Source organism: Phocoena sinus, chromosome 19, assembly GCF_008692025.1.
Source record: "Phocoena sinus isolate mPhoSin1 chromosome 19, mPhoSin1.pri, whole genome shotgun sequence".
Classification (NCBI taxonomy): Eukaryota; Metazoa; Chordata; class Mammalia; order Artiodactyla; family Phocoenidae; genus Phocoena; species Phocoena sinus.
In genome coordinates, this window is record NC_045781.1 from 3686094 (window position 1) to 3709606 (window position 23513).

Sequence of the window (23513 nt, forward strand, 5' to 3'; positions counted from 1 at the left end):
TGTCCACTGCTTCCACCTGCAGCCGCACACACTCAGACGCTGGGTGTGGTTTTCACATCTTTATTGGGGGCCGTCAGGGAGGGGGCCTCTCCCTGTCAATGGAGGAGCTCACAGTTTCTTCAGCCACTCCAGGCTTGGGCCCTGGGGGTCCTGCGGGTGGCTGGGCACATCAGGCATGTTCCCATCGTCTCGGAGGGGCACTGTGGGACAGGAGGGTGGGCCACTGAGACGAGCAGATCGCTGGGGGCCCACAGAGAAGGGCTTGCCTGTCAGCTTACTTTCAAAGAGGGAAACGGGACCCCGGGGAGAGAGAAGAGAGAGTAAGGATCAGAAAATCAGAGATGCAGGGAAGTGGGGAAATAGAGACCTAGAGACATGGGAAACCAGAACGATGGATACAAAAAGGAGACCCAGAGAAAGACCCAGCAGACACAAGGAAGCAGAACAGAGACCTGGAGAGGTGAAGACCCAGGAAGACAAAACTCCAGAAAGCAACAGAGATTGCGAACCCGGACAAGGACAGAAATCTGGAACCGTGACAGAAACTCAAAGTGCAAAAACAGACAAAGCGAAATTTACGGTATGTGGATTGTATCTGTTGAAGGAAAAAAAGAGAGTCCAGACTGCACTGCAGAATCTTGGATCCCTGCAGAGGAAAGACCTGCCCATCATCATTCCACTCCCAGCTCAGCAAGGTCCAAGGCTGCTGCCCTGGCTCCCACTCACCTGGGTAGTTGTAGGGTGTGGCCTCATTGATCATGATGGAGTACTTGATGTAGGGGCTGAGGGCAGGCAGAATTATAGCTGCGGAGAGACACAGGGGTGAGGCCCAGGGGAAGGAGGTGGCGGCGGGGACCGTAGCTGAGCCTTTTCAAGATGGGGGTCAAGTGCATGCGGGGAGGGGAAGAGGGGGGTCCAGCACCTCCAGGAGGCCCCTTGGCACCCTGGGAGCCCCATACGTCAGCAGAAGAGTTTATAAGACTTTTTTTTTTTTGGAAGTGAGGGTGGAAGCCAAGCATCCACAGACTTGTGGGATCTAGAAGACACAGGAAGGAAGAAAGGGTTGGTCACAGAATGAGCGCATTTGAGTCATGGAGCATATTAAGGGGTGTGGGTCTGGGGTGTCCTGGGAACGTTCCAGAGAAATCATGAACTGTTACAAACTGAGAAGGTTTTGTACAAAAAACAGTCATTGTGAAATTACAGTCCACCTGGGGTAGGAGCAGGGTGTCATGGTGGGTGGGGCAGGGCATGTAAAGGAATATTCTGGGTCAGTGCTGTCCGACATAAATATGAGAGACATGTATGTAATTTTTCATTTTCTAATAGCCACATAAAAGTTAAAACATACAGGGATTCCCTGGTGGCGCAGTGGTTAAGAATCCGCCTGCCAAAGCAGGGGACATGGGTTCGAGCCCTGGTCTGGGAAGACCCTACATGCTGCGGAGCAACTAAGTCCGTGCGCCACAACTACTGAGCCTGCGAGTCACAACTACTGAGCCCTCGTGCCGTAACTACTGAAGCCCGCGCGCCTAGAGCCCGTGCTCTGCAACAAGAGAAGCCACCGCAATGAGAAGCCTGCGCACCACAATGAAGAGTAGACCCCGCTCGCCGCAACTAGAGAAGAGCTGCGTGCAGCAACAAAGACCCAAGGCAGCCAAAAGTAAATAAATAAATTTATAAAAAAAAGTTAAAACATACAAATTAAAAGATAAATTTAACCTGGGATACCCAAGGCATTTCAACATATCCTCGGCATAAAAGACATTGATATTTTATATACTCTTTGTTATACAAAGTCTTTGAAATCCGGTGTATGCTTTACATCAGGGTAACATGTACCATCTCAATTCATACTGGCCCCATGTCAAGTGCTCAGTGGCCCATGCGACCCGTGGCTGCCGTGTGGGACAACTGTGTTCTAGAACCTCACTCAGTGTGTGGCCTGCCAACCAGCAGTATTGACAAGACCTGGGAACGTGTTAGAAATGCAGCATCCCCAGACCCACCCCAGACCTACAGAAACAGAACCTGTATTTCACCAAGACCCACAGCATTACCTCGAAATCTGAGTAGCCCAGTTCTACAGCTGAGGTTCTCAATCGCAGAAGCACGTTAGAATCACCGGGGGATTTTCACAAGACACAAGATTCCCTAGCCCCACCTCCACCCCACCCAATTCAATTCAGAATCTGGGGGGGGGGGGGGTGATGAGGGTGAAAGGGGAGGATAAGGACATTACTTTTCATTTATTATTATTATTTTTTTAGCTATTATAATGCACAGCTAGGGTTGACAACCTCTTCTTTGAAGGAATTCTGGACCTCTTGGGTGGGTGTGTACGGGGTGGGGAGCGATGGGGTGGTGGAGGAGTCATAATACTAGGGGTGTGGGGTGTTGGCATAGAAGTGGGGACACGGAACGTTGAGGGCGGCGGTCGGGCCTCGGGGATACAGGATGGAACGATGGTGGGGGGGTCGATGGAGCACTGGTGAGGGGCAGTGGGACCTCCAGTGGGTGGAGGAGATAAAGCCGGGACGCCGATTGGGGGTGATGCACTTTCGCGCCTGGGGCACTCACGCACCGAGACCCCCGATGGTGAGGGATGCCACTATCACCGGCTCCTTGGCCCAGACATTCCTGAGAAAGGCGGCGATTCCTGGAAGGGTGGGCGACGAGGGTCACCTCTGCAAGTGATGCCCCCGGTGACCTCTACCCCTCTCGCGCCACCCCCGCCCTGAAGGACCTGCTCCCTCGTGACCTCTGCGCCCCCCTCCGGCCCGGACCCCACCGCCTCCACGGGGGCTCCATCTTGCCCTACCCCTGGCACCACCCGGGGTTCCCGGTACCATCCCCGCGCGCTGACGGAACCCGCACTTACTCCCGGCCATCTTGGTCTCGGCAACTGCGGCGGCGGCTGCGGCGGCGAGGGCGCGAAGCACTCTGGGAGTTGTGGTCCCTGGGCACAGCCTCCGCAGTCGGAGTCCGCGCGTGCTCATTGGCGCAGAACAGCAATCCCAGGCGGCGGCGGGGGTGCGGAGCACTCTGGGAGTTGTGGTCCTGGCCCGCTAGCCTCCACGGGCTAAATCCGCGCGTGCGCACTGGCGCAGAACAGCGGTCCTAGACGATGGCTGCGGGGAAAAGAGGTGATGCTGCAGATTTAAGCGCAAACCTGTCTTGGCGCACTTGCCGCCGCTCTTTTTTTCTCTCCGCCTAGAAAGTCGTTCCAGAGGAGTAACTTTCAGTCCTCCTACTGCGGCCCAGCTAAGGCGGAATGCATCAGTCCTCATTTTATAGTTTACTTATGAGAGCCCATTTTACAGATGGACAAACGGAGGCTGGGAGAGGACGAATCACCAATTTGAGGTATCAGCTTAAAATCAGTTCGTCCTGCAAGCCCTAAGTCTCATCCCAGAAGGGTTAGGGACCTTCTGTATACTCTCACAGTGCCCTATGTGACCTCCATTATAGCGTACATCATTTTGTTCTGTTTTGTTTTAACTAACCTGGTCGGAATCTGCCTTTCCATCAGGCTGGGAGCTACTTGAGCACAGTAATGGGGTCTGACTCCCTTCTGTGACCCTTTCCCCCAACCGTGTAGCACAGGGTCTGGCGCATAATAGGTGCTAATTTTTTTGTTTTTCGAAGTTTAATGAACACAACAGTTATGACTGCGCCCTCTCCCAACTTTTTCCACAGCACCATGGGGCTGTGACACAGTCACCCAGGGGCCCCCACCTCGCTCCTTCCTTCCTTCAATAGGGCTCTGGCTTCCTGATGTTGCCTCATTTCCTCGTAGGGGGGAGGGCACAGCCAAGCCCTGGCTCCTGTTCCTGCTCCAGCCGAGAACTGCCCACCATGGCCCTGGTGATGAATCTGCAGCTGCTGACTCTCTGTGAGACACCCCACCCCCTTCTCCCTGGGCCCCTGGCTGGGCTGGGGTCTCCCTGAGGGCAGGTGCAGGGTGATCAGGAGGCACGAGCTGAGGGTTTGGAATTCTAGGCCAGAATAACAGGACTGGGGTTCAGACCCCTGGGTCCTAAGGCAAGAGGACCCAGGGGTCCTGAATTCCTGGGTTCCTGGAAGAGGAGGAAGTTGGGGGCAGGATTCTCTAGATCTTGAAGCAGGAGAGGGCTAGGGATCTGAATTCCTGGAGACAGAGAACCTATGGTCCTAGATCTTGACGTGGGAGGGAGATGGAGAAGCCAAGACACCTGGGAAAGAAGGAAACTGGGGGCCCAGACTCCTGCAGCCCAGAGAGGAGAAACTGTGGGCTCAGATTATTATCTCCTGGAAACGGTGGAATCCAAGGGCCTGAATTCTTGGGTGTAGAGGCAAGATGGGCTTGGGTCCAGACTTTTGGGCTCTTAAATAAGTGGGGACTGGAAGTCTGAATTTATGGCTACTGAGGAGAAAGTATGGGCAAGATTTCTGTTTCCCAGAGGATAGAGGGCCTGGGGACTTAGATTCCTGGGTGCCCAATGAGGTGGGGCCGGGAGCAACCGAAGGCTTTGACAAGACCAAACCCCTTCGACCTTCTATAGGGCTGGTGTGTCACGCAGACATCACTCCAACTGGTGAGTAACACTCCGCACCCATTCTCCTGTGTGTCGCTGACACCCCATTTCCAACTACTCGGATTTTATTTTGGTGCCTCCCCTCCCCCCAGATTTCCTTACTTCCCTCCCCCTTCCTTTATTTCTTTCCCTCCTTCCTTCCTCATTCATTTTAGTGACCAGTATAGGTAAGTAGTGAAGATCATGAACTTTGGAGTTAAAGAGACCTAATCTGGAACCCCAGTTTCACCATCGTATTCATTTATGACCTTGAACAAACCACTGAATGCTGAGACTCAGGTTATTTCTCTGTAAAATGGGCTGTTGTGAGGATTTAATAAAATCACATGCATAAAACCCTTGGCTCAGAGCTTGGCAAAGTGCAGGGCTCAAGAAATAGGATCTCTGGCCATGCCTATTATTCCCCTTTGAAAAGTAGGGCCCTCCACCCTGAGACAGCGCTGGGTTTCTTTCCAGGGTTTCTGATGGGTGAGACGTCTTCTTCCTCTCAATTTCCCTCCATTGCACTCCAACTTCAAATAAGAATCACCTGGAGAACCAATAATACCTTAGCTATCAATTTATTTTAATTATTTTTTAAATGTTAAAGCTCACATATATTCATGGTTTTAAAAATTATCATCAAGGGACATATAACAACCTCCTTCTTCCCCTTCCTCATCTTCCTTCAATAATCTCTGAATCCTTATAAAAAATTTCCATGCTTTCAAACACACGTATTTTTGTACTTCTTTTTCTCCCAAAGCAAAACTGATATTTCGTGACTCACATGGTTCTGCATCTTACATTTTTCACTTTGCAATCTCTCTTGGAGACATTTCCATGTCATCAGAGCTAGCTTCACCTTTTTCTCTCTTTTTTAAAGCTGCTGTCTAGCATTTGCCATCGTACGGCTGGATTCTAGTTTACTTGGTCCTCTTGATGCATATTTAGGTTGTTTCCAACTCTTCCCCTCACAATCACTTTTAAATGAGGAAGGGAAAGGGGAATGTTACCACCTCGAGCACTTGCAAAGTGATTTACGGTTTTTGACACAGCGTTTCCTTTGTTCGTCACCCATAAATTCTCAGTTTCCAAGATGTCTGTATGGAGATGTGATGCATCTGGTACAGCCTCTCTTTTCTGTTTTCTCTTGTCTGCTTCACTCTACTCAGCCTTCAGGTCTCAGATTAGATGCTGTTTCCTCTGCAGACTCTTGCCTGACCCATCTGTGCTCCCGCAGTGCCTTGTCATACCGTGATGATTTATCAGGCTATGTATTAACTCTCTCTCCCAGACTAGACCACACGCTCCTGCCAAGAGGGACCAGGTCATTTATCTCCACATCTCCAGGGCCTGGCACGTAGGCGGGCTCAGGAAACACGCACATTCTGACTGGATGACTCTCCATGCTGAGGGCTACATAAGCAGGCTCCATATGTGTACCCTTTTATGGTGGGCAGAATAATGGTCCCTCAAACATCTGGTATCCCAGTTCCCGGAACCTGTGACTATGGTATACATGGCAAAAGGGACTTAACAGGTGTGATTTAATTAGGAACCATGATACGGGGAGATTATCCTGGATAATCTGGGTGGATGCAACATAGTAATTTTAAGAGGGAGGCAAGGGGGCCAGAGTTTGAGAAGGCAATGTGAAGATGGAAGCAGAGGTCAGCGTGATGCAGGACCACAAGCCAAGGGATGCAGGCCCCTCTAGAAGCTGGAAAAGACAGGGAATTGGATTCTCTGCTAGACACTCCAGAAGCAACACAGCCTGCCGACCTGTTTTGGACTTCTGACCTCCTGAACGGAAAAATAAAACATTCATGTTGCCTTACGCCACTCAGTCTGTGATAGTTTGTTACCACAGCAATAGAAAAATGAACGCAATTAGATACTTCTGTCTACTTTTGTCCCCGCGCTGGCTTCCCCCAAGGTCTCATTCATCTGCTTACTGCACATTTATCTAATGGCCACCACGGGCAAGGTACTGTGCTAGGTGCTGGAATTACATGGGGAGTAACAGCAGACATGAACTCTGCTCTCTTGAAGCTCACAGAGAAATTTATACTCACCGTCTTGATTAGGGGGCACTTGAAGCTGCTGTGACAAACCCCCAAGAAAATGCTATCTATAATTTTATTTCTCACTTAACAGTACATAATCGAACAGTCTAGAGCTGTTTATCAACATTTTTGCTTTTATCAACATGTAGCTTTCATACGTAGTTCAGAGCCAGCAAGAAAGGAAAAGGGAGGGAGGGAAGGAGAGAGAGAGACAGAGAAAGAGAGAGAGAGAGAGGGCTCATACAATTATTATTAAGAACAGCAACCAGATTTTAAACATGTCTCTGACCAGGACTTACAGGCCAGGTCTAGCTGCAAAAGTGTCTGGGGAGGTGGGGGCATACAGGCTCTAGAGAGTGCCCTTCTAAAAATGGGAGGGGGTCTCTGTTACTTAAAGGAAGAAGGGAAATTTGGCTGCTGGGAAACCGTTAGCCATCTTCACCATTACAACTATAGCAAAAAGAAGAGGGAGTTTCGCGAGGAAGATCTGATCTCATCATTGAGATCTCTGAAGAAGTGATGTGAGATCTGAAAGACGAGTGGATGTCAACTAGGGGTCTGGAAGGGTGTTCTAAGCAGAGGGAACAGCATGTGCAAAGGTCCTGTGGAGGAAGCAAGGTGTGGTGAGGGACTGAAAGTCCTGTCCTACTGCCACCTTATGGTCGCATCTTTTTCCTTGATCAGCACTGAAATCCCTGAACTCACTACAGGCACATAATAGGGCTGCACCTGAAAGATGGTCAATGTGGCTGAAACAGATAGCATAAGGTGAGAGAAAATGCAGTAGAGGTAAAGCTGGAGTGTCAAGCTGACCTATACTCAACTTTGTAAGTTATAATAATAAGTTTGTTATTCAAAGGGAGATCTGACAAACATGGCCCTGGCTGTCATGGAGATTAGAATCTAGGAAGGATTTTCTAGAAAAGATCTTAGATGAACTTCTCTTTCTAAGCCTGCATCTTCCTTATCATGCATTAAATGTTTATTTATTTCCCTTCTCTCCAAGGGAAATACGGGAATAAAACATTGTGAACACTTCCCAATTAAGTCCCATTAAAATCAGCATGCCCCTCCCTTATGTCCACAGCAGCACTATTTACAGTAGCCAAGACATGGAAGCAACCTAAATGTCCATCAACAGATGAATGGGTAAAGAAGATGTGGTGCATATATACAATGGAATATTACTCAGCCATAAAAAAGGATGAAATGATGCCATTTTCAGCAACATGGATGGACCTAGAGATGATCATACTAAGTGAAGTAAGTCAGAAAGAGAAAGACAAATACCTTATGTCATATCACTTATATGGAATCTAAAATATGACACAAATGAACTTATTTACAAAACAGAAACAGATTCAGACACAGAAAACAGACTTGTGGTTGCCAAGGGGAAGCGGGTGGGGGAGGGATGGACTGGGAGTTTGGGATTAGCAGATGCAAACTATTATATATAGGATAGATAAACAACAGGGTTCTACTGTGTAGCACAGGGAACTATATTCAATACCCTATGATAAAGCATAATGGAAAAGAATATGACAAAGAATGTATCTATATGTATAACTGAGTCACTCTGCTGTACGGCAGAAATTAACACGACATGATAAATCAACTCTACTTCAATAAAAAAAAAAATCAGCATGCCCCTTTCTTAGAAAGACAATATGGTAGTCACTTCTGTTGTTTGCCAGTGTTGGGGAGGGGGAAATTTCCCCCTCTACCCCTTGAGTTCTTGTGGCTGGACTAATAATAACATTGACACAAGACAGACTAACAGTAAGACAGGTAACCAACCAGGACCTACTGTATAGCACAGGGAACTCTACTCAATATTCTGTAATAACATATATGGGAAAAGAATCGGGAAAAGAATGGATATATGTATATGTATAACTGAATCACTTTGCTGTATACCTGAAACTAACACAACATTGTAAATCAACTATACTTAAAAACAAAAACAAAAAAACCCAAGGACTTCCCTGGTGGTCCGGTGGTTAAGACCCCTCGATCCCAATGCAGGGAGCCCGGGTTCGATCCCTGGTCAGGGAACTAGATCCCATATGCATGCCGCAACGAAGATCCCGCATGCTGCGACTAAGACCCGGTGTAGCCAAATAAATAAATTTAAAAAATTAAAATAAAATGATGCTCAGAGAGTGAACAAAAGCAGGCAGCTTTTATATATTTTTACACAATAAATTTGTGAGGGTTTGACAGGATAAAAAACTTAGATGTGGATGCTTAATTAGTATGGAATTTAATGCAAAGTTTGGGCTTGGGTAGTAACTTTAATTCAAAACAATCAATATGCCATTGAAGCACATTTTGGGGTGGCCTGCCTTTTGACCCAATACCAAGGATCTCCAAATGACCCCCATTTGGGGCACTAGTATATAAATGAGCCAAAGAAGGCCTCTGTATATGCGTGTACCTCTTCACAGCAGGCTGAGATCCGTTAGCTCAAAAGCCCATTGGCGCCAAACTCAAAGTTTTACACATGCAATTGTTTAAAATATAGACCCAATAAGCAGATTTTTAACTAGTTAGAGCCTGCCTGCTTTGCATACCCCAAGAAATTGCAGCCAGCATCTGCTAGCCATAGGTAAACCCTGTACCACCACGAGACCCCAAACTGCTGCTGTGGGCTGGAGCTCTCTGACCCGAGGCTCCCTGCCTGTGCAGGGGAACAACAGCGCCTAGACCCAGAAGCCTCCTCTTCAATAGCCCTCTTGTTTCCTAGCCCACCTCCCCTTCTGGGTAGCAGCCCCCAGCCCTTTGCCTTTGGCAGGTTTCAAGCAGCGAGGACCCTTCTCACATGCAAACCTGTCCAAACAGCCTCCAAAGAAAATTCCTTGTGTGCTACTGCCACCTTGTGGTCATATCTTTTTCCTTGCTCAGCGCCAAAATCCCTGACCTCATTAGGGGGCCAATACGACGGCATTCGCAGGCTTTGTTGTCTGTCCTGGACGATGAGTCGTGGATGGCAGTGGCGAGTGTCACTCTGTTCCCAGCTCTCTGTTCCACCTGACACAGTGACCAGCAATGCTTGAGAAGAGATTCTGGCCTCTCCATCAGTCTGGGTACCTGAGCGAGAGAAGGAACAGCGCCCCCTGCCGGCTGTCCCCACTATTGGCTACCTGCCCCGCCTGGCTCCAGGCACCTCTAAGAGCCAATCAACGTTACCGTCTTTTTTTTTTTTTTTTTTTTTGCCTTGCTGCAGTGGCTAGGGGTTGAACCCGGACCATGGCAGTGAAATCCCCGAGTCCTAAGCACTGGACCGCTAGGGAATTCCCAATGTTACCGTCTTTTTGTGCACCTGTTTCAGTCAATTAGGACTTTTATAACAAAATACCCTAGACTGGGTGGCTTGAACAACAGAAACTTATTACTCACAGTCTGGAGGCTGTGAAGTCTGAGACCAGAGTGCAAAGAATGGTTTTGGTGACAGCCCTCCCCCGGCTTGCAGAGAGCTGCAGAGAGGGGGAGAGGAAGAGAGAAAGAGAGAGAGAGAGAAAGAGAGAGAGAGAGAGAGAGAGATATCTCACCTCTCTCATTACAAGGGCACTAATCCCATCATGGGGGCTCCACCCTCATGACCTCATCCTAATTACCTCCTAAAGGCCCCATAATACCAGCACATCTAGAGTTAGGGCTTCAACATAAGAATTCGGGGGAGATACAGACAGCCTCATAACAGCTTGCGTCTGGAGATCTTGTATCCATTGCTTATATCTAAAGAAGTATGGAAAGTTCATGCCATGGTAAGGGGGTGGTTCTTCTATGGCATCCTGGAAACTTTTCACATATTCATTTAGTCAGAGGCTTGAACTGTAGCCAATCTGAGTCTTGGCAGAAAGCTTAAAAAAAAAATCTTATGATCCTCCTGGAACATGAGAAAATGAGAGGCTTGTGAGCAGCTGCTATCTCCCAACTCCCACTCACTTTTTTTTTTTTTTTTTTTGGCTGCACCGCGTGGCTCAGCTCCCCAACCAGGGATTGAACACAGGCCACAGCAGTGAAAGCCCAGAATCCTAATCACTAGGCCACCAGGGAACTCCCTCCTACTCACCTTTTTATCTTCCCTGGAGGCTTTCATGAGACAGTTTCTCATTGCTTCCTGGGTTCTGATGAGATGTCTTTCTGCCCAGTGCCCCTCAGATTGGAGCTGCAGCATATAAAAATGCTTAGCTGTAGTCTAGATTTGACTCTTACACTAGACTAAAAAGGTATTTGGCCTTTGCTCCTGGCTGCTGGCACAGAGCTCCTACAACCCTCATAATTTCCTGAGCGAGGGTGGTGGGAGTGCCTTGTGTTCTAAATAAGGCCACTCTCGGCGGGTCTCTAGGGGCTGGTCATCAGAAGGACCAAGTCTTGATTAGAAGCGTGGAACTTTCATCACCACCCCCAACTTCCAGAGAGGGGAGAGGGGCTGGAGATTGAGTTAATCACCAATGGCCAATAGTTTAATCAATCATGTCTATGTAATGGAACCTTCATAAAAACCCCTAAACAAAGGATGAAGATCTTTCTGAGTCATAAAACTGATTTAAGGAATCTGGTTAGATAAAGTGCCGAGTTGAAAGCATTCCCAAGAACATCAATCTTGTTTTCTGGTGGAATGTGGAGAATTACATGAGTATTCATAACTCTTACCAAAATTGTTCTCTTCTCTGTTGAAATAAGTTCACACACAGAAGTGGTATTTGAACAAAAAGGTCTCATAAGAATCTCAAGATTTAAAAAAATCACTGCCACATCTTTTGAAAATAACTTTCCAAGAAACACCTGTAATTATAATTGGTTTTCCTCCTTGATAATTTGTTGCCTTGTTGCTTTTTCTATGTTCCTAAATGGTAAGACAAGTAAGACCTATCAAGACAACAGAGCCGCAGGACTATTTTTGCTCTTCTTCCAAAAGAAGGATGGAAAAAACAATAAAAACCTGTGATTTGCTTGGTTTCTCATTTTAACGAAAGATTGAGAATTTCTTTTTATTTAAATTAGCATATCTATCAAATGCAGTTTGTAGACTTGTAGTTTAAAGATTTGGATCCTGATTTTTTTTTTAAAAAAAACTGGAGATTTCTGAGATCACTGGGGAAATTTGAATACTATCTGAGTATCAGATAGTATCAAGGAAGTACTGTTGGTTTTCCTAGTGCAATACTGCTGTGGTGGTTATATATTTTTTTTAAAAGATTCTCATCTAATAAAGACATCTGTGTACAAAAATATTTTGGGATTAAAAAGATGAGTTTAAAAAAAAAAGCTCGGGCTTCCCTGGTGGCGCAGTGGTTGAGAGTTCACCTACCGATGCAGGGAACACGGGTTCGTGCCCCGGTCCGGGAAGATCCCACATGCCGCGCAGTGGCTGGGCCTGTGAGCCATGGCCGCTGAGCCTGCGCGTCCGGAGCCTGTGCTCCGCAACGGGAGAGGCCACAACAGTGAGAGGCCCGCGTACCGCAAAAAGAAAAAAAAAAAAAAAAGCTCTTCTACTGGAGGAAAAAGAAAAAAGGATGAGTTCACAAGAAAAATCACTCAATAAAATTTACCTATTACTTTAATTACTACTATTATAATTATAGCACATCAGGCATAAGCACAATTCTGGTCCACATCCCTCCATCCTCGAAGGCAACAACAGCTTGGTCCATTTCTGAACATAAAGGTGCAAAACTGGATCTGGGATCGTTTTCTCAGACACTTTTAGGGTTTTAGTTTGAGGTCCCCAAATCACTCAAAGTCTACACCCCTGTCTTTTCTCCATTATCAGGAGATGTATGGTTGTCAATTTATGGTAAAGAAGGAAGCAATAAAACACTGCTCAGGGTCTTCCCTGGTGGTGCAGTGGTTGAGAATCCGTCTGCCAACGCAGGGGACACGGGTTCGAGCCCTGGTCTAGGAAGATCCCACATGCCACAGAGCAACTAAGCCTATGCACCACAACTACTGAAGCCTGCGTGCCCTAGAGCCCATGCTCCACAACAAAAGAAGCCAACACAATGAGAAGCCCACGCACTGCAACGCGGGGGCTACTCTTTGTTGCAGTGCGTGGGCTTCTCACGGCAGTGCCTTCTCTTGTTGCGGAGCACGGGCTCTAGGCACATGGGCTTCAGCAGTTGTGGCACATAGGCTCAGTAGTTGTGGTGCACAGGCTTATCTGTTCCGCGGCATGTGGAATATTCCCAGACCAGGGATCGAACCTGTGTCCCCTGCATTGGGAGCACAGACTCTTAACCACTGTGCCACCAGAGAAGTCCCACAGGCGGGCTTCTTAGTTGCAGCTCCAGGGCTCCTTAACATGGCTCGCTGGCTCCTTAGTTGAGGCACTTGGGCTCCTTAGTTGTGGCATGTGAACTCTTAGTTGCGGCATGCATGTGGGATCTAATTCCCTGGCCAGGGATCCAACCTGGGCCCTCAGCATTGGGAGCATGGAGCCTTATCCACTGGACTGCCAGGGAAGTCCCAACATAACACTATTATATATAAAATAAACAACAAGGTCATACTGTATAGCACAGGGAACTATATTCAGTATCTTGTAATAACCTATAATGGAAAAGAATAGATAACTAATAAGAACCTGTTGTATAACACAGGGAACTCTACTCAATACTCTGTAATGCCCTATATGGGAAAAGAATCTAAAAAACGAGTGGATACATGTATATGTATAACTGATTCACTTTGCTGTACACCTGAAACTAACACAACATTGTAAATCAACTATACTCCAATAAAAATCTTTTTAAAACTATAATGGAAAAGAATATGAAAAAATGTGTGTGTGTATATATATATATACATATATATATATATGTATGTATGTATAACTGAATCACTTTGCTGTGCACCTGAAAGTAACACAACATTGTAAATCAACTATACTTCAATTTTTTTTTTTTTTTTTTTTTTTTTTTTGCTGTACACGGGCCTCTCACTGTTGTGGCCTCTCCCGTTGCGGAACACAGGCTCCGGACGCGCAGGCTCAGCGGCCATGGCTCACGGGCCCAGCCGCTCGGCGGCATGTGGGATCTTCCCGCACCGGGGCACGAACCCGCGTCCCCTGCATCGGCAGGCGGACTCTCAACCACTGCGCCACAAGGGAAGCCCTATACTTCAATTTAAAAAAATGTTTTAAAAAAGGTATGGATTGGACACTAGCACCCAGCTGTGCTCTTCTTCTATGTGATCAAGACCGAGAACTGAGAAGAGAATGACTTTCTCACACAGATTCAAGGTTTTTAATCTCATGTCATTGTACGAACCTAGTCATTTTCCATCTCTTAGAAAAATCCTGCAGAAGTAGTACTTGTCCTTGTTCTGCATTTGAGGAGCCTGAGATGGACAGCCGACGTGACGTGCCAAGCCCACTCAGCTACTCAGTGGAGAAGCGGAATTCAAATTCTTGTCTGTGCAGTTCCCAAGACCCTGATTTTCCACTGAGCCATACTAGGAAATTTAAAAGGTCTTAGTTTGGGGTAGAAAAGTGTGGAGTGTGAATGAAAGGTGTAGGGGTTGGGAAAAGCTCAAGAAGATAAGTGAACAGTGAATCCAGTGATCTTCGTAGGTGTTGGCCATCTTTTATGTAAAGGGCCAGAAAGTCAGAGAGGCTCAGTGAGCCACAGGGTCTCTGTTGCAACTTCTCAACGCCTGTTAGAATTGGGAGGGGGGGGTTGAGGTGGGGGGGGCATCAAAAAGACAAGAGAGGGGAATTCCCTGGTGGTCCAGTGGTTAGGGCTCCGAGCTTCCACTGCAGGGGGCATGGGTCATGGGTTCCATCCCTGGTTGGGGAACTAAGATCCCTCAAGCCAAGCAGTGTGGAAAAAAAAAAAAAAATTAAAACAAAGATAAGAGAGATAGTGTTGGTGGAGGTGCAGAAAAGGGAACCCTCATGCACCGCTGGTGGGCATGTAAACTGGGGCAACTGTTATCAGAAACAGTATGGAGGTTCCTCAAAAAATTAAAACTAGAACCACCATAGGATCCAGCAACCCTACTTCTGGGCTTGTCTGTGTCAACCCTACTTCTGGCTTCAATAGTGTATATGTGTCAATCCCAGTCTCCCAATTCCTCCCACCCCACACCTTCCCCCTTGGTATCTATACATTTGTTCTCTATGTCTGTGTCTCTATTTCTGCTTTGCAAATAAAGTCATCTATACCATTTTTCTAGATTCCATATACATGTGTTAATATATGATATTTGTTTTTCTCTTTCTCTGTATGACACTCTCTAGGTCCATCCACGTCTCTACAAATAACCCAGTTTTGTTCCTTTTATGGCTGAGTAATATTCCATTGTATGTATGTACCACACCTTCTCTATCCATTCCTCTGTTGATGGAAGTTTAGGTTGCTTCCATGTCCTGGCTGTTGTAAACAGTAATTTCAATTTTAGATGTTTGAGATTTACTGTGGGGCACCAAGGAGATTACTCCTGGCCAGTTGTAATGTCAGAGATACATTTAGACCATTCTATGAGAGCAGAAAGAAATATCTCAGGGCAGAAGACTACGCTTACAGCAGCTAGATGTCCTTTCACAGGGTGAGGGTCTCCCCACCTCTTTTCCCCACTCTTCAGTTGATGTGGGTAGTTATGGTCTTGGAAGGAGACAGCAACACATGGCAAGGAATTGGGGGAATCACTGTGATTCCTGGAGCTTCAATAATCTTTGCAAACGACTCTCTTCACATACGGCTTCAACTCAGTCAGTCAACACGTATTTACTGAACATTTGCCAAAATCTAGGCACTTTCTAAACACTGAGGATGTAGTCCCTGCCCTCAAGGGGCTTAATTTCTAGACTCCAGATATCCTTTTTTTTTTTTTAATTGGAGAAGAGTTGCTTTATGATGTTGTTAGTTTCTGCTGTACAGCAAAGTGAATCAGCTATATGTGTATGTATTTCCCCTCCTTTTTGGATTTCCTTCCCATTTAGGTCACCACAGAGTATTGAGTAGAGTTCCCTGTGCTATACAGTAGTTTCTCATTAGTTATCTATTTTATACATAGTAGTGTATACATGTGAATCCCAATCTCCCAGTTCATCCCATCACCCCCTTCTCCCCTTGGTGACCATACGTTTGTTCTCCATGTCTGTGTCTCTATTTTTACTTTGCAAATAGGTTCATCTGTACCATTTTTCTAGATTCCACCTATATGTGTTAATATATTTGTTTTTCTCTTTCTGACTTACTTCACTCTGTATGACAGTCTCTAGGTCCATCCATGTCTCTGCAAATGGCATGATTTCATTCCTTCTTATGGCTGAGTAATATTCCATTGCATATATGTACCACATCTTCTTTATCCATTCATCTGTTGATGGACACTTAGGTTGCTTCCATGTCCTGGCTATTGTAAGTAGTGCTGCAGTGAACACTGGGGTGATGCGTCTTTTGGAATTCTGGTTTTCTCTGGGTGTGTGCCCAGGAGTGGCTCCAGATATCTTATGATTTCAAGAGCATCAGGAATAATAGGTGTCATCAAACCCTAAGTGCTTCTTCCCCAACCAAGTGGTTTTTGTCATCACTGATGTCTCTAGAAGCCATGGCACCAGGGGAGGGGAGGGGTACTATACTTTCTACAGTGTTGACACACTCAGGACACACCATGGGTGACACACTTGGGTGACAAAGAAGATCAGGAGTGAAGTCTAGTGTCTCTTGTCCTCTCCCCGACCATGAAATCTAGAGATGACATCACAGGATAGTATAGAAGAATAAGATGGATAAAGATGGGTGGTGGAGAGAAATGGGTGGGTTCTGGGGCAAAATGGCAGGACCATCCAACACCCAGGGGCATTGTACTGTGTGTACTACCAGACAAGAGCCCCCTTCTTGGCCTCACAACCCAGTGATCACCTTGAGATTTGGGTGGCAGGTAAAGTTTTGCATGATTTGAGGACTTTTTTTTTAAAATTTATGAGATTGACTAGTCATCCCCTGACTCCCATTTCTACATCACTTGCACTATCTCCTCTTTTTAACATCTTTGCTTTCTTAACTTTTTACTCCTTTGCTTTTTTCGATATAAATTTATTTATTTAATTTATTTTTGGCTGCATTGGGTCTTTGTTGCTGTGCGCGGGCTTTCTCTAGTTGCAGCGAGCAGGGGCTACTCTTCGTTGCCGTGCACAGGCTTCTCACTGCGGTGGCTTCTCTTGTTGTGGAGCACAGGCTGTAGGCGCACGGGCTCAGTAGTTGTGGCTCGCGGGCTCTAGAGCGCAGGCTCAGTAGTTGTGGCGCACGGGCTTAGTTACTCCACGGCACGTGGGATCTTCCTGGAGCAGGGCTCGAACCCATGTCCCCTGCATTGGCAGGTGGATTCGTAACCACTGAGCCACCAGGGAAGTCCCCCCATGTCTATTTTAGATTGCATTTTTTTCTCTTCAATTATATCCCCCTTTTAACATGTATTAGAAATCATTATAGATTCACAGGAAGCTGGAAAACATAGTTCAGATACTTAATGATCCATTATTCATCCGTAACAATAAAAAATCCAAGAAGTTGACGTTAGGCAGATGACGTGATACTCTATATAGAAAACCCTAAAGACTCCACACAAAAACTATTAGAACTAATAAATGAATTCACCAAAGAGGTGAAAGAATCAATGAATTAGCCAAAGAGGTGAAAGACCTATACTCTGAAAACTACAAAACGCTGATGAAGGAAACTGAAGATGCTTCGAAAGGATGGAAAGATATCACATGCTCTTGGATTAGAAGTATTAATAGTCAAAATGGCCATACTACCCAAAGCAATCTACAGATGTAATGCAATCCCTATCAAAATACCCATGACATTTCTCAGGATCTAGAACAAACACTCCTAAAATTCATATGGAACCACAAAAGACCCCAAATTTGTAAAGCAAGCTTGAGAAAAAAGAACTAAGCTGGAGGATAAAAGAACAAAGCTGGAGAAAAAAGAACAAACCCTTGCAGACTTCAGACTATATGACAAAGCTACAGTAATCAAAAGAGCATGGTACCAGCAGAAAAACAGCCACATAGATTAATGTAACAGAATAGAGAGCCCAAAAATAAACCTGCACATTTATGGTCAATTAATTTATGACAAAGAAGGCCATATACAATGGAGAAAAGACAGTTTCTTCAATAAGTGGTGCTGGGAAAACTGGACAGCTACATGTAAAATAATGAGATTAGAACATTTCTAGGGAACTATATTCCACATCCTGTGATAAACCAAAATGGAAAAGAATATTAAAAAAATGTATATAGGTATATAACTGAGTCACTTTCCTGCACAGCAGAGATTGGCATAACATTGTAAACCAACTAGACTTCAATAGGGACTTCCCCAGTGACACAGTGGATAAGAATTCGCCTGCCAATGCAGGGGACACGGGTTCGTGCCCCGGTCCGGGAAGATCCCACATGCCACGGAGCGGCTGGGCCCGTGAGCCATCGCCGCTGAGCCTGCACATCCGGAGCCTGTGCTCCGTGGCGGGAGAGGCCACAACACTGAGAGGCCCGTGTACCGCAAAAAAAAAAAAAAAAAAATCTAGAAATGATACAGGTAGAAGAGGAGAAAGAACTAAGATCTTTAAAAATGAGGAAATTCTACAAGAGCTATCTGACTTCATTATGAAGGGCAACTCTAGGATAATGGGTATCCCAGAAGAAGAGAGGGAGAAGGGAGCAGAGAGTTTATTTAAAGAAATAATAGCCAAGAACTTCCCAGATTTGGGGAAGGAAATGTATGTCCTTGAAGCTAAGAGAACACCTTATTAACTCAACGCAAAAAGACCTTCTCCAAGGGGGCTTCCCTGGTGGCGCAGTGGTTAAGAATCTGCCTGCCAATGCAGGGGACAGGGGTTCGAGCCCTGGTCTGGGAAGATCCCACATGCCACGGAGCAACTAAGGCCGTGCACCACAACTACTGAGCCTGTGCTCTAGAGCCCAAGAGCCACAACTACTGAGCCCACGTGCCACAACTGCTGAAGCCCGTGCACCTAGAGCCTGTGCTCCACAACAAGAGAAGCCACCACAACGAGCAGCCCAAGCACTTCAACGAAGAGTAGCCCTGGCTCGCCGCAACTAGAGAAAAGCCTGCATGCAGCAATGAAGACCCAATGCAGCCAAACATTAAAAAAAAAAAGACCTTCCCCATTATATTAAAACTGTCAAAAGTCAATGACAAAGAATTTTAAAGGCAGTCAGGGAATAAGGATGGTAATCTACAAAGGAACTAGGCTATCTGTAGCAGAAGCTACAGGCCAGGAGACAGTGGAATGACAGTCTCAAAATACTGAAAGATTAAAAAATGCGTCAAGGGCTTCCCTGGTGGCGCAGTGGTTGAGAGTCCTCCTGCCAAGGCAGGGGACACGGGTTCATGCCCCGGTCTGGGAAGATCCCACATGCCGCGGAGCCGCTGGGCCCGTGAGCCATGGCCGCTGAGCCTGCGCGTCCGGAGCCTGTGCTCCACAACGGGAGAGGCCACAGCAGTGAGAGGCCCGCGTGCCGCAAAAAAAAATTAAATTAAATTAAAAAATAAATTAAAAATGTGTCAAATGTGCCCAAGGATACTCTATCCAGCAGAGTTATCTTTCCAATATGAATTAGAAATAAAGGGGGACACAGAGTTTTGAGGGCATTAGCCCACTGTGGCCCTCTTTGCTCAGCAAAGCAGTAAAGCTATTCTTCCTGTCAAAAAAAAAGAGAAAAGAAATAAGCCTTTCCCAGACAGAAAAAAGCTGACAGAGTTCAACACCAGACATTCCTTACAAAAAATGTTGAAAGGAGCTCTTCTACCTGAAACAAAAAGGCAAAAGTACACAAAATGTTGAGGAAGGTGATAAACAGATGGATATATCAACTCTATATCACAATAGGTTTTTAAACACTTAATTACAGCATAAAGGTTAAAAAGGAAAAAGTAGTACAAATAACTATAGCCACTTCAATTTGGCAACAAGCTCATAACATAAAAAGGGATAATTTGAGACAACAAAAACAGAAAAGGAAAGAGGAAAAGGATAGAACCCACACAGGCAACTGAAGATAAGATGGTATCAGCAGGAAAAGGACTATTTCATCTATGGGATGTTTTATACAGACCTCATGGGAACCACAGCACATAAATCTAGAGCAGAGACATGAAATATAAAAAAAAGAGGAAACTAAGAAAAATATCATAGAAAAGCACTAAACTAAAATGGCAGATAGAAACCTACACAAAAATAAACAACAGAGATACAGAGCAACCAGGAAACAAAAGATAAAGTCTTTTTTCTTTTTTCTTTACAGAGTCTTTTATCTTTTATCTAAGTCCTCCTCTATCAATAATTACCCTAAATGTAAATGAATTGAATTCACCAATCAAAAGACACAGAGTGGCTGGATGTATTAAACAAAAACCCAAGGCCCAACTATGTGCTTTCTCCAAGAGACTCATCTCTGGGTTTCTAAAAACAAATGCTGGCTCAAAGTAAGGGATGAAAGATGATACTCCAAGCAAATGTCAGCCAGAAGAAAGTGGGTGTAGCCATACTCATATCAGACAAAATAGACTTCAAGCCAAAAAAGGTAACAAGAGACAATAATGGACATTATATAATCACAAAGGGAACAATTCGTCAAGAAAACATAACAGTTACCAATACAAATGCACCTAACATAGGAGGACCAAAATATATAAAGCAATTATTTTTTTAAAATAAATTTATTTATTTACTTTTATTTATTTTTGGCTGTGTTGGGTCTTTGTTGCTGCACGTGGGCTTCCTCTAGTTGCGGCGATCAGGGGCTACTCTTCGTTGCGGTGCATGGGCTTCTCATTGAGGTGGCTTCTCTTGTTGCGGAGCACGGGCTCTAGGTGCACGGGCTCAGTAGTTGTGGCACGTGAGCTCAATAGTTGTGGCTTGCGGACTCTAGAGTGCAAGCTTGGTAGTTGTGGCGCACGGGGCTTAGTTGCTCCGCGGCATGTGGGATCTTCCCGGACCAGAGCTCAAACCCACGTCCCCTGCATTGGTAGGCGGATGCTTAACTGCTGTGCCACCAAGGAAGTCCCGATTATTTTTTTTAATAAAGCAATTATTAACAGACCTAAAGGGAGTAAATGACAGCAACACATTAATAGTAGGGGACGTTAACACCCCACTTCCATCAAGGGACAGACCATCCAGACAGAAAGTCAACAAGGAAACTATAGCCTTAAACAAAATATTAGAACAAATGAATTTGACAGATCTGTACAGAACATTCCATCCAAATGCAGCAGAATACACATTCTTCTCAAGTGAACATGGAACATTCTCAAGCATAGACCATAGGTTGGGACACAAAACAAGTCTCAATAAATTTAAGAAGACTGAAATCATTTCAAGCATCTTTTCCGACCACAGTGGTATGCAGCTAGGAATCAACTAAAGAAGAAAGCTGGAAAAATCACAAACATATGGAGACTGAACAACATGCTACTGAACAACTATTGGGTCAGTAAAGAAACCAAAGGAGATAAATGAAAATATAAGATACAAAAATCTATGAGATGCAGCAAAAGCTAAACTTCTAAAAGTGAAATTTATAGCAATACAGGATTACCTCAAGAAACAAGAAAAATCTCAAAAAACAATCTAACTTTACTCTTAAAGTAATTTAAAAAAAGAACGAACAAAGCCCAAAGTCAGTAGAAGGAAGGAAATAATAAAGATAAGAACAGAAAGAAATTAAATAGAAACTAAAAAGACAATAGAAAAGATCAATGAAACTAAGAGTTGGTTCTTTTTTTTTTTTTTTTGCGGTACGCGGGCCTCTCACTGTTGTGGCCTCTCCCGTTGCGGAGCACAGGCTCCGGACGCGCACGCTCAGCGGCCATGGCTCACGGGCCCAGCCGCTCCGCGGCATGTGGGATCTTCCCAGACCGGGGTACGAACCCGTGTCCCCTGCATCGGCAGGCAGACTCTCAACCACTGCGCTACTAGGGAAGCCCAAAGCTGGTTCTTTAAAAAGATACACAAAACTGACAAACCTTTAGCCAGACTCACTAAGAAAAAAAAGAGAGAGGGCTCGTAAATAAAATCAGAAACGAAAGAAGAGAAATTACAATGGATACCACAGAAATACATTTTTCCAAAGAGGACATCCAAATGGCCAACGGGCACATGAAAAGATGCTCAACATCACTATTAGGGAAATGCAAATTCAAACCACAATGAACTATCACCTCACACCTGTTACAAGTGCTATCATCAAGAAGACAGGAGACAACAGGTGCTGGTGAGGATGTGGTGAAAAGGGAACCCTATACAGGGTTGGAGGGGATCTAAATTGGTCCAACCACTATGGAAAACAATATGGAGGTTTCCTCCCAAATTAAAAATAGACCTACCATATGATCCAGCAATTCCACTCCTGGGTATATACCCAAAGGAAACAAAAACAGGATTTTGAGGAGGTACCTGCACTCCCATGTTTATCACAGCACTATTCACAATAGCCAACATAATGGAAACAACCCAACTTGATCAACAACAGATGAATGGGTAAAAAGATGTGGTATATATACACAATGGAATATTATGCAGCCATGAGAAAGGAGGACATACCGCCATTTGCGACGACATGGGTGGACCATGAACTCATTAAGCTAAGTGAGATAAGTCAGACAGAGAAAGTAAGTACTCTATGAAATCACTCACTTATAAGTGGAATCTAAAAAAGTCAAACCTGTAGAAAAGAGAGAGTAAAACTGTGTTACCAGGGGCTGGGGGCTAAGATTGATGGTGTTTAAGGGTACATATTTGTAAGGAGTAGTAAATAAGCCATAGAGGTCTAATGCACAGTAAAACGAAAATAAACAGTAACACTATCGTATAATTATGGAATGTGATAAATATTGTTACAACATATATAATGTATCAAAGTAACAGCTGTACACCTTAAATTTACACAATATTACATGCGAAATTTATTCAATTAAAAAAATTGACATGACAGAGTGAGCACGCCTAGCATGTCCTATTTTAAGACTTTTAAAAGTATCAAATTGTCTACAATAACAATGAACTCTCGAGAGAAAAAGAATCCCTTGCATATTTAGGGAGCTCTTTGGGATGCCACACCCAAAGCACCTGAAATCAAAGAACCCCCTCTCCTCCGGGCAAGCCTGAGGCAGCGGGAGAGGGAAGGCAGGTCTCCTGGCCCTCCCCCACCCCCAGCGCCGTGAGGGGCGCCGCCAGCCCCACCTGCTGGGCCCCCCGCCGCCCCCCCAATGCCACCTGCTCGCCCCTCCGCGCCCAGGCCCGACAGAGGCGACGGGGTGCACCTCGAGGGCGCGCGCGGCCGCTTCCGACGGCGGGGCTCGAGAGCATCTCCCCGCCTCCCTGGGAACGGCCGCTCAACTAGCGACTCCGGTTGTCACCAGGGAGCTCGCGGCGGATACTCACCCGTTGGGGATACTGTTCTTCCTCACCATGATGCGAGAGGCGTGACGCTCCTACTCCCCAGGAATCCCACTCTTAGGCTTCTTCTAGAACATACAGCGGATCAGCTGCGGCCGCGGGCGTGCACACGCGGGAGGCTGGTGAGCAGACGGTGCTCACAGGTTACCGAAGGCGCACGCGCGTTGCGCGCGCTCGGACCAGGCGGCGGAGGGGCGCACAGCGCATGCTCCAAGGCCGCCTTGCCTGGCGCGCCCTCGAGAGCAAGCGCGAAGCTGAGGGTGTGAGGCTGCGGGTGTTGGGTGGGCGCGTAGGGAGCGGTGAGGGTGGGTTGGTGACCTCTCCTAGACCGCGGTAGATGGTGCGTCCTGCATTCGCTGCCCAGAGAGAGCAAAAGTGCCCTGTCCATCCAGATGAATGTCATACTGCCCGTTAGAGCCACCCCCACCCTTCCGCCGACCAT

The 23513-nt window shown here is 45.9% G+C and overlaps 1 protein-coding gene across 2 annotated transcripts; it reads right to left on the reverse strand.

Annotated features, from left to right (window-relative positions):
• Positions 1–44: 44 nt before the first annotated feature.
• NDUFA3 (NADH:ubiquinone oxidoreductase subunit A3) lies at positions 45–23206 on the reverse strand. 2 transcript variants are annotated; one of them, XM_032612989.1, is made up of 5 exons: positions 23057–23206; positions 2822–3131; positions 2585–2659; positions 727–804; positions 45–200 (listed from the first exon to the last, which is right to left on the reverse strand). In XM_032612989.1, exons 2-5 carry the CDS (start codon positions 2997–2999, stop codon positions 109–111), a joined length of 423 nt encoding a protein of 140 aa, XP_032468880.1. In that variant the 5' UTR covers positions 3000–3131; positions 23057–23206; the 3' UTR covers positions 45–108. The 2 variants fall into 2 exon arrangements, with proteins under 2 accessions (XP_032468880.1, XP_032468881.1); XM_032612990.1 differs by having other exon boundaries at positions 2882–3131; positions 23057–23204.
• Positions 23207–23513: the final 307 nt, after the last annotated feature.

What these genes read in the sequence shown, in the direction of transcription:
- NDUFA3 (XM_032612989.1), bottom strand. Translation starts at nt 2,999, where the DNA reads ATGAGCACGCGCGGACTCCGACTGCGGAGGCTGTGCCCAGGGACCACA. An exon ending in CCTCACCATCGGGGGTCTCG is followed by an intron (nt 805 to 2,584) that starts GTGCGTGAGTGC and finishes GTCTCTCCGCAG; the next exon opens with CTATAATTCTGCCTGCCCTC. An exon ending in CACACCCTACAACTACCCAG is followed by an intron (nt 201 to 726) that starts GTGAGTGGGAGC and finishes CCTGTCCCACAG; the next exon opens with TGCCCCTCCGAGACGATGGG.